The sequence below is a fragment of the Oryctolagus cuniculus genome, chromosome 12 (genome assembly GCF_964237555.1).
Source record: "Oryctolagus cuniculus chromosome 12, mOryCun1.1, whole genome shotgun sequence".
Taxonomy (NCBI): domain Eukaryota; kingdom Metazoa; phylum Chordata; class Mammalia; order Lagomorpha; family Leporidae; genus Oryctolagus; species Oryctolagus cuniculus.
In genome coordinates, this window is record NC_091443.1 from 62,880,988 (window position 1) to 62,892,434 (window position 11,447).

The following is an 11,447-nucleotide window of genomic DNA, read 5'->3' on the forward strand; positions in this document are numbered from 1 at the left end:
GCCCAAGATTACATAAAATGTGGTTGGCAGATCCCTAATTTGAATCCAGGTAGTCTAACTCCAGAATTAGGTTTATAACAACTATGCTTAGGACTAATTAATCAAAAATTGGTTTTATATTCCAGTTTGAGCTATACAGAAGGCTGAATAATCTCCATCTATATATAGATGGGGAGGCGGTCAGCATTGTGGAGCAGCAGATTCAGCTACCACCTGTGATGACAGCATCCCATATGAGTGCTGGTTTGAGTCCCAGATGCTCTACTTCCAATCTCACCCTTGCTAATGTGCCTGGGAAAAGTAGCAGAAGATGGCCCAAGTACTTGAGCCCCTATCACCCATGTAAAGAGACCTGGAAGGAGTTCCAGGCTCCTGGCTTTGGCCAAGGCTGGCCCTGGCCATTGTGACCATTTGGGGGTGAACAAGCAATTAGAAAATCAATTTCTCTCTCTCTCTCTCCCTCTCTCCTTCTCTCCTTCTCTCCCTCTCTCCCTCTCCCTCTCCCTCTCCTTCTCTTTCTTCCCCTCTCTGTGTGTCTCTCCTTTTCTCTCTGTAACTCTGCCTTTCAAACAAATAAATAAATCTTAAGAAAAAAAAAGAAAGAAATAGATGAGCTCACAGGAACCTCAGGGAAATTGCCAGTGAATAGAAATTAAAAGAAAACTGGCCGGCGCCACAGCTCACTAGGCTAATCCTCCGCCTATGGCGCTAGCACCCCGGGTTCTAGTCCCGGTTGCTCCTCTTCCAGTCCAGCTCTCTGCTGTGGGCCAGGGAGTGGCAGTAGAGGATGGCCCAAGTGCTTGGGCCCTGCACCCACATGGGAGACCAGGAGGAAGCACCTGGCTCCTGGCTTTGGATCGACACAGTGCGCCAGCCGTAGCAGCTAATTGCGGGGGTGACCCAACAGAAAGAAGACCTTTCTCTCTGTCTCTGTCTGTCAGAAGAAGAAGGAGAAGGAGAAAGAAAGAAAGGAAGAAAGAAAGAAATTAAAATAAACTGAAAACTGGAACAGAAACCTTGTAAATCCTTATATCAGCTGCCCTTGTTGGGGGGTGGGGGAAAGAGAAACAAGGAGAGGAACATAAGAATTTGCTAGTCTCAGAAAGCTTTGGGCTTGGCATTATAATGCCCATGCAGGCATAAGATGGTAGGTCTTTGGCTGACGCAGGGCAAAGAAATGCAAAAGAATCTTTCCTCTCCTGCTCTGTAAAGCTACATCTCTTAAAGAGGTAAATCCTCAGTGACAGAAGAGACTAGAGGAGCTGGCTGCTGCGTAGCAGGTAAAGCCGCCACCTGCAGTGCTGGCATCCTATATGGGCACCAGTTCCAGTTCTGGCTGCTCCACTTCCAATCCAGCTCTCTGCTATGGCCTGGGAAAACAGTGGAAGATGGTCCAAATCCTTGGGCCCGGGGTTGCAGTGGAGGATGGCCCAAGTCCTTGGGCCCTGCACCCCATGGGAGACCAGGAGAAGCACCTGGCTCCTGGCTTCAGATCGGTGCGGTGCGCCGGCTGCAGCGCGCCGGCCGGCCGCGGCGGCCATTGGAGGGTGAACCAACGGTAAAGGAAGACCTTTCTCTCTCTCTCTCACTGTCCACTCTGCCTGTCAAAAAATAAATAAATAAATAACACACACACACACACACACACACACACACACAAATCCTTGCGCCCCTGCCCCTGCATGGGAACCAAGTGGAGGCTCCTCTTTGGATCAGCGCAGCTCCAGCCATTGCAGCTATTTGGGGAGTGAACCAGTGGATGGGAAGACTTCTGTCTGTCTGTCTGTGTCTGTCTGTCTCTCTCTCTCTTTCTCTGCCTCTGTGTAACTTGGCCTTTCAAATAAATAAATAAATCTTAAAAAAAAAAAAGAAGAAGAAGAAGAAGAAGAGACTAGAAAAAAAACACACCTACCTATAAACACAGTAGGTAGCAAAAACAAATGTATGAATTACAAGTGAAAAAAGGCCCTCCTGAGAATTCACAATTACAGAATCATGTTTCATGGGATATATATGTACTCTGGAAAACTTAAAGCTGAAAACTCAGCTAAAACTGAAAAAGATTCATGCCAGTGCATCCAGCAGAAGCAAACCTGAATCTGCTCTGGAAGGATCCATATAATTCCCAAAATTAAAGTTCACATTCTAAAAGTTCAAAAGCTATAAACACATGATAAACCATGCATAAGAATCATCTGACATGATAAATAGAACTTAAGATAACTAAGAAGTTGACAGAGATATCATAATATTTTAAAGATGACAGAGATAATAACATAAATATTTTAAATGAGGGTAAAGATGAAAGAAGGAAATCAAAAGACATGGAAAAAAGCTAACATACAGTAATGATTGGATGGAATTGAAAAAAAAATTTTAAAATGTCCAGAAAATTCAATGGGTGAATTAAAGAGCAGATTTCACATAGTTTAACAAAGAATACAAACTCTGAAAAATATGTGCTAAAAACTATGCAGAATGAAACATTTAAAGATATGTAATTGGAAAATGTTAAAAAGAAAAGAAGAGGCATGAAGGATAGGAGGGTAAGGTTCAGCACATATAAATGACTTCTAGAATGAGAAATTAGAGAAAATACATAGGTAATATTTGAAAGCATGTGAAAATATTTGGCATGGTTAAACAAAATTTGGCTCCCAAACTCATGTAGATATTTAAACCCCAAAGTCATAAATTAAGGATGGAAACTTAATCCAATTACGATGTTTGGAAGGTGGGCCAGTTGGGTGGCCCTAGGTCACTGGGGGTGTGCTCTTGGACAATAATTCTCATGAAGAGACTGATTGGAAAAGACTGAGGCCCACCCACTGTGTCTGCTTCCTGGCTCCCTGTGAGATTGTTCCTCTGCACGTGCTCCACCACTGCCATCCACCACCTTCCCAGATGCCAAGCCAATGGGCTCACCTAATCTGGACTCAAGCTCCAGAACCATAAGCCAAAATAAATCTATTCCATTCACAAATAGCTCATCTAAGGAATTTCACTGTAGCAATGAAAAGCAGACAAATACAATATTTGAAAATGTAACTAAGAATTGTTCAAAGTAAACGAAAAACACAAATCCTTAGATTAAAAAAGTTCAAGTCTCCAGAAAGATAGATTAAATAAATCCATCCCCAGTTGAGTAACAGTAGACATCAAAGACAAAGAGAAAAAAGGCAACCAGAGAAAAATATCTAAGCTAGACAAACCACAGTGGAATTAATATACTAGGTTTTCAAAAGTCTTTTCGTTGGCAACAAGAGAACCACAAACCAAGAGATTGATATCTTCAAAGCACTTTTTGAAAATAACTGTCAATCTAGAGTTTCATACTCAGCCAAAATATTTCTCAAGAATGAGGGGAAAATAAAGACATTTTTCAGAAGAAAATGTGTTTACTGCTCAGACTCATTAAAAATGAGTCCTAGAGGACACACATACAAGTGTACACAAAAAAATTCTTAAAAAAATAGTGGAAAGAAATTGTAAAACCCATGTATAGAAGGCTCATAGTAAAGTTCATGGATAATGCGTATCAAGAAAATCTATGCATGGATTTCAAAAACTTCTGCACCAAAATCAACTTACCTTTTAATTTTATTTTTCTATGAGCTTTTTGAAGTACCCTTTTATTTTAACATGAAAAAAATTAGAGTTAGAATAAAGAGGGGAAATCCAAAAAGTAATGGTAAACAAAGAAACCAATAACCATACAGGCAAACTGAAACTAGCAAATCCAAATAATAAAAACAATAATAACATCTACACAGAATATTAAGTACATGTACACCAGAAAGAATGATAAAATTAACTTCTGTAGCCTTTGCATTTTCTAGGAGGAAAGTAGGGACACTGGCAAACTTTAAAAGTTGTTAGTTCAAGTATGTTCTGGCACAGCAGATTAAGCCGCCATGTCCAACACCAGCATCCCTTATGGATATCGGTTCAAGTCCTGGCTGCTCCACTTCTAGCCCAGCTCCCTGCTAATGTCCCTGGGAAAGCAGCAGAAGGTAACCCAATTGCTTGGGTGCCTACCACCCATGCAGGAGATTCAGATGAAGCTCCTGGCTCCTGGCTTTGGCCTGGCCCAGCCTTGGCCATTTTGGCCATTTAAGGAGTAAACCAACAGATGGAAGATCTCTCTCTCACTGTCTCCCCTTGTCCCTCCCTGTAACACTGGCTTTCAAACAAACAAATAAATATTTTTAAAAAAAATGGGGGAGGGGAAAGGACAGAAATAAATGTTTAATTTTCAATCCAGTAGACTGAAGCAGGAGAAATACAAATAGTCAACCAATCCAATAAAAAGCAGTAAATTTAAAAAAAATACTAGAAACAAATCCAAATACCTAAGAACACATAATTATATTAAATCTGAAACAGAGAGGGGCTTTCAGATTAAATAAAATAAAATCCAGCTTAAAGTATACAGAGACAGGATGGTTAAAATTATTTGGCGCTGCACACATATTAATATCAAATAATTAGGTATTCCATACATAAAAATATTTTAACCTTGACCTATACTTCATGCCTTTATATTTCTCAACAGCAATTTACCTGAAAAGATGCTGGTTCTGGTGAGAGCACCTCCAAAGAAGCATTTGAATTTCTGCTCCCAGGATGGGTTCGTGAACTTGAGGCTGGTTTTGAAATTCCATCTAGGTTCCCCTTTATAATATCCATTGATATCCTGAAAGAAACAAACAAAAAATTAAAAAGCAAGATGACTGGGATTTCTGTTAGTTAATGTGAACAGCCAAGTACTCAGAGCCTTTTAGTGTCATGTTACTACCTGTCACACAATTTTATCAAAAGACATCTTTTGCATACACGGATTGTTAAATCTTATGTCACTGCAGCCTGAGAGAGGCTAAAAGAGTATGTAGAAGTGAATGCCATCTTGGTGGCTTCCTATACATCCATGATAAAACATTTACTGTGCTCTTGGTCGTCCCTGAGCCAACACTTACCAGGCCATCCTTGCCTCTCAACCAAATCCACTTGATCTCAATGATTTGCTAAGGCCTCTCTGGTTTCCTCTGGTTTCGCCTTCCATATCCTGCCTTTTCCACCCTAGCTCAGCCTTCAGCCTGGGATTCCCTCCAAGCTATTTCTCTTCACCTCTCCAGTGTCACACTTTCATGGAATACCTAACTCCAGGGCACTGCCTTCATGTTATCAATCCTCCCTTTCTAAAACCCAGCATTCTACTTCTGCCCTCTAACACAAAAGAATAAAATCTACTTCCTCTAGAAGATGACAGACTTCCATTATCTGGCTCTCTTTACCAGTATCTTTAACTAGCTTTCATGTGACACTAAGGCCTCTCACCACCCTGGCTGCTCTAGTCACACTGTTGATTCCTGAAGCAAGAAATACGGGCCAGGTGGCTTAAGGTAGATGGAGAATGTGGGCATTGTAAGCACACTGATCAAAACCATTCCAGATTTGTCCAATGATATGGGACTAACATGCATGCTGAATAAAAGGTAAGAAACAAAGAATTCCAGTTTTTACACCCTCAACACTCAGCTGTACACAATGAACGTATGTTCCTGCAAACCCTTCCCTAAATTAATTAAACCATTTCACAACAGAAAGAAGAAAGACGATCGGCTCTACTCCTTGCAAGTATGACAATGTGACAATGTCTTTTTTTTCTTATCCTATAAAACACTTATCTATTTTCTTTTCTTTTCTTTGAATCCCGCAGGCAGAAACCAGAGAAGCTTTGGACATTGGCAGAAGCACAAACATAAACGACCTGCAGTTCCTCCTCAGCACACAGAGGGACAATATGGCCTGGCCTCCAACCATTCAAAGTGCCAAAGCTAATGCTTAAGAGACCAGCAGGTCAACTCTTTCCACTTCAGCAAACGAAAAAGGCATTGAGCCCAGCATTATTCAAACTCTGAAAAAGGGTTTCAGCTCACTCAAGAAAGCATTGACATTATTATAGTCAAATGATGGATCACCCTCGCCTATCACATCACAACCAGAAAGCTTAAGTCACCAAAGGCCAAATGTCTTGTAAATGCCCTTGGCAGCCTGTCATGGGAGACTTATTGCAGTTCACAGAGGGAGCAAGGAGATGGAAGCACGTGCAGAGCTGACATAATACACACCAATAACGGGAGATGCACAGGGAGCCATCCGTGACATGGATCAGCTAAAAGGCTCCACAGATGTTTCAGTCTGCTTTAGCAGTAGGTCTCTTCTATCATCTGTGTCCCTGAAAATAATTTAAATAAAATATAAGTCTAGGGATAAGCGAGGATGCAACTAACCAACTGTCTTATGAATTTGGCCACAGAAAGAAAGGTGGATGGATAAAAAGCATTGATATAGGATCTTATAGATTGAATATTTGGAAGAAATCTAAGCTGCCACATAGAAATTCCACAAGAAAAATAAAGCACTATAAGAGAAACAAAGTAACCAAACAACATGTAAGTAGTAATAATTACTTAGGAACTGAATGTTGATTTAACCAAATAGTGTGCCTTCATTATATCAAGTGAATGTGGGAAGGGGTGTGTAAAAAGACACTGAATCCATAATAAGAAAAAAAATCAAAGGGAATGTGCAAAATTTGATAAAGCTAAATAATAGGTAAGTATAATACTGACAAGTTCAAGATGGCTGCCTTTGGCACACAAGACTAACAATTCTTCTTTGCTCCTCCTTTATACATTTATAGTACAGTCTGAAATTTTTTTACCGTATTACTTTAAGAAGAGTAAACACTAATTTTAAAAGTAATAAATAAATGTAAAATATGTACTCTCCAAGGGACTGGAAGGAAATATAAAAGCAATTTTCCTAATTATGCAATTAATGACTTATTAGGCATGCTACCAGGAGCATAGATCAAAAAAGAAGAGATGATTACAAAACATTTAATGTTCTTGAGTCTCAAACATAAAAAATAATTCTAAGTGAAATTAAAAGGTACCTGAAAACTGGGGAGAATATATACAACATAAACAGGCAAAAAGTTAATAAATTTACATGAAGAGTTCTTACCCATCAATAATGGGAAAAAATAGTCCAGTAGAAAACTGGCTATGGACATAAACAGCAATCTACATATTAAAAACAAAGAGGAAAAAGAGGGAGGGAGGGATGGAAGGAGGAAGAGAGGAAAGGGAAGGAAAAACTGTGAATAATCTTGCTTAAGTTCAATTACAGGGGCAGCCTTGTGTAATGGGTAAAGCCGCTGCCTGCGACACCACCACCAGCATCCCATGTGGGTGCCAGCTCCCGTCCCAGCCGCACAACTTTCAATCCAGCTCCCTGTTAATGACCTGGGGAAAGCAGCAGAAGGTGGCCCAAGTGTCTGGAGGCCCAGATGAAGCCACTGACTTCAGCGTAACCCAGCGCTGGCCCTTGCAGCCATCTGGGGAATGAACCAGCAGATTGAAGAGCTCTCTCTCCTTCTGTAACTCTTTCAAAATAAATACATAAATCTTTTGTTTAAAAAAACTTCAATGTCTCTAACTAAAGGAAGATGTAGAAAGAGACCTGAAAGATGATTACAGATGAAGGGAGAGTGCTGTGTTCTGAACTGGTGGATTTCTCCATGTTCTTGTGTCCTTTTGTTATCTTTTGCTTATCTGTATTTTCTGGTTTTCTAATAAATATATTGTGCATTCTTAATCAAAGAATGTACTTGTTCTAGGATTATTTCTATAATTTACTAAAAAGCATTCAAAAATTAACCAAAATCACTAAACAGGAGCATATGACTGCTGTAATTTTTGATTTGGGATAAATGAAAGAATCAAAAGAAAATGAGCCCTCCCTGAGCCCTCCTCTATTTAATAATTACAAGTAGCAAAACTTTAAAAAGTGGAACTGTTTTGGGCACTGCCACTGCTGGGCACCTCAAGACCCCACTGCTCCACTTCCGAACCAACTCTCTGCTATGGCCTGGGAAAGCAGTAGAAGATGGTCCAAGTCCTTAGGCCTCTGCACCTGCGTGGGAAACCCAGAAGAAGCTCCTGGCTCCTGGCTTCAGATCAGCACAGCTCCGGCCGTTGTGGGCAACTGGGGAATGAACCAGAGGATGGAAGACCCCACCCCCACCCTGCTCTCTCTTCTCTCTGTGTAATTCTTTCAAATAAAAAATAAAGTGAAACTTTTATTTTCATGAATTTTTATGGGTAAAAACTACAAATGGACAATTTTTAACTTGCCTTTAAAACAAAAAAAAAATACAGAAAAATGTAAAAGCTTTTAAAGTCAAAATATCTCTCATCCTATGTACCAGTGTCACAGATTCTTATCTCATGTTTGTTTAGGCATATGCAAACTTTCAATCTTCCTCCCTAACACAAACACAAAGAGCACAGTGCTTTGCAACCTGCTTTTCTCCTTTTACATATTTTAGAGATTTTCTTCTGTATCACATTTCTAGATTACTTCTTGCTTTCAAACAACAGCATAACATTCCACTACAAAGATGAACCACTCTTTAAGTCAACTCATTTAATTTGTAAATTTGCTAATAAAATCAATTTTAAAACTTAAAATGGATCACAAACTAATATAAAACTTGCAACTAGGGGCCAGTGCTTTGGTGTAGTGAGTAACAGCCGCCACCTGAGGTGCCGGCATCCCATATGGGCGCCGGTTCGAGACCCGGCTCTTCTACTTCCAATCCAGCTCTCTGCTATGGCCTTGGAAAAGCAGTAGAAGATGGCCCAAATCCTTGGGCCCCTGCACCCACGTGGAAGACCCGGAAGAAGCTCCTTCCTGGCTCCCGGCTTCGGATCGACGCAGCTCCGGCCATTTTGGCCATTTGGGGAGTGAACCATCTGGTGGAAGACCCCTTTCTCTCTCTCTCTCTCTCTCTCCCTCCCTCCCTCCCTCCCTCCCTCTCTGCCTCTCCTTCTCTCCCTGCATAATTCTGACTTTCAAATAAATAAATAAATATTTTTTAAAAAACTTACAACTATAAAAGTTTGAGAAAAATACATGCGACTGTAGGCTAGGCAAAGATTTCTCACATATAGTATCAAAAGCACGATTCATAAAAGAAAATATTGATAATTTGCAGCGCACCAAAACTTAAAACTTGCACTCTTCAAAAGACATTTAAAAAGGAAAATAAAACCCAAGGACTGGGAGAAAAATATTTGCAAAACTTCTATCTGATATAGAACTTGCATCCAGAATAAATAAGACAGAATCAAGATGCAATAAAAAAATGAACAAACCCATTCCCCAAGAAGATGTACTACAGCAATATCAGCACATGAAGAGATATTCAACATCATTAGCCCTCAGAAACATTTGAATTTAAATCACAATGACAAGGTGGGTGTTTGGCTTGTAAGTACACACAATCCCATATCAGAGTGTCTGGTTCCAGTCCCGGCTCCTCCACTTCCCATCCAGCTTGCTGTGCTAATGCACAGCCTGTGAGGCAGCAAGTGATGGCTCAGGCACTTGGGTTCCTGCCACCCATGAGGAAGACCCTGGTGGAGTTCTAGACTCCTGACTTCAGCCTGGCCCATCCCTGGCTATTGCAGGCATTTGGTGAGTGAACCAGTTGATGGATTATCTACCTTCCCACACACTCACCTTTCAAATTAAATAAATAAATAAATTTAAAACCTCAATGGAATACCACTACACACCCATTTGAATGGTGAAATAAATTTTAAAACCCCAATTAAATACCACTACACACCCATCTGAATGGTGAAAATTAATTTTTTACAAAACTGAGGTACCACGTACTGACAAAGGTAGGGAGGAACTGGAACTCTCATATATTGCTGGTGAGAACGCAAATTACAGCAGCCACTTTGCAGAATTCGGGGCAGTTTCATATCAAGTTAAACATATACCTACCATAGATATGCACCCAATAAATGAAAACTCACATTCACACAAAACGTGTACTTGAATATTTACAGAGGCGTCACCAATAACTGCCAAGATTTGGAGACAATCCAAGCGTCCCTCAACTCCAGAGTGGGTTGACACACCCGTCCAATGGGACACTACCCAGCAAGGCGGAGAGACACTCAGCCGATCCACGGAGGGGGAGGAACAGCAACTGCTTCATGCTGAGCGGGAAGAGGCCGGGTTCGGAGCCTACACAGGGTTCGCTTCCACCAGGGCTGGGGGCCCGGACGGGCCTACCACAGGGTTCCCGAGGGGCTTGGGGCATGACGTCACCTGTTGTGTGTGCTGACTGTGGTGGTAATTACGTAAACGGGTGCGACAGTGAAAACCCCGAACAACTCTGCCGCGAAAGCGTGAATTTTCGTCACGTGTAAATTCCCCTCAGTGTTTACATTAACACCTTTTTGGCCGCCTTTCTTTAGTTGTGTTCATAGATTCGGTGGATAAATGAGAATTGCCGGGCCAAAGAACCGTTGCATTTCAAATTATGGTCATGGGCCAAAAGGTCGTGCCACATCGGACCCTCACCAAGAGCACGCGCGCGCCCACGGCCTCACACGGGCCTGCGGCCCATATACTTGTCTGGAAAGCCTTTCCATCTTCGTCAGGCTGACAGGTGTCAAAGGCATCTGTGAGTCTGATTTACATTTCGGTACGCAGGAGGCAGTGGCGTCTCTCGTCAAATGCTTACTGTATTTGTTTATTTGTTGTCTGTGAAACGCCCATGTCATCTTTGCGCATTATGGTCTTGTGTAGGTGGCAAGAAGCCCGGGAATGTGGGAATCCTAAGGGCAGGAAGCTTTGTTACCGCGTTCAGGAAAACCCTGGCGAAAGGCCTCGCCAGAGAAGACTCTGAGGGGCGCTGAGAAGCCCCTGGAACTCTCAGGCGCCAGCTCCTCCCAGGCCTGGGCCCGCCCCTGATAGGCCCGTCCCCAGGACCGAGCCCGCCCCGCACGGCCCGCACGGCCCTCTCATTGGCCCTGCCTGCTCTTCCTGACAGCCCGTCCTCGGGCCCCCCGCCCATTCAAAGCGCGGCGCGCGGCGACGAGCTCCGCCCATCTGCGCGGTTCCTCACCTTCCGGGCGGGGACCTGAGGAATTACTGGCAGGTGGCAGAGTAGCGACGGGCGCCAGAGACGCTCCGTGACACTCGAAGCGTCACGTACTTTCCCCAAAAAGGAGGGATCTTTCCCGCCACCGCAGCCTTACTGGAGTTGGCAGAGGCTGCGGGTCCCAAACCCTCCTGCCTCCGGGAACGCCGTTCCCTTGGCAACCGACGCCTCCAGTCTCGCGATAGGCGAAAAGGGCTGTACCATCCCGAGGGGGGACGTTGGGCCAGGCCACGGAGGCGGCCCCTGCGGCCGGCCTGAGCGGGCTGGTTTGAGTTGGACGCGGAAGGAGCACGCCTGGCTCCTCGCAGTGCTGTCTCTGGTTATTGTTGTGAGGCGTCTCTGAGCCCAGTTTCCCCACCGTAAAACGGGGGTGACGACAAGTCCCTGCTCACGAGGCTGTTGAGCGGCTCAT

General features: G+C 42.9%; 1 protein-coding gene across 5 annotated transcripts in view; it reads right to left on the reverse strand.

Moving 5' to 3' along the window:
* Positions 1-11,137, reverse strand: part of FSIP1 (fibrous sheath interacting protein 1) — a 227,216-nt gene extending 216,079 nt beyond the window's left edge. For 3 of the 5 annotated variants that reach the window (XM_051822081.2, XM_051822085.2, XM_051822080.2), the window contains exons 1-2: positions 10,616-10,794; positions 4,564-4,696 (exon numbers count right to left, since the gene is read on the reverse strand). In XM_051822081.2, the coding sequence (XP_051678041.1) occupies positions 4,564-4,696; positions 10,616-10,665 (183 nt within the window). In that variant the 5' untranslated portion in view covers positions 10,666-10,794. Of the gene's footprint in view, positions 1-4,563; positions 4,697-6,131; positions 6,239-10,615; positions 10,795-10,999 lie in introns of those variants that run through there. The other 2 variants (XM_051822082.2, XM_051822083.2) reach the window with 2 other exon arrangements.
* Positions 11,138-11,447: the final 310 nt, after the last annotated feature.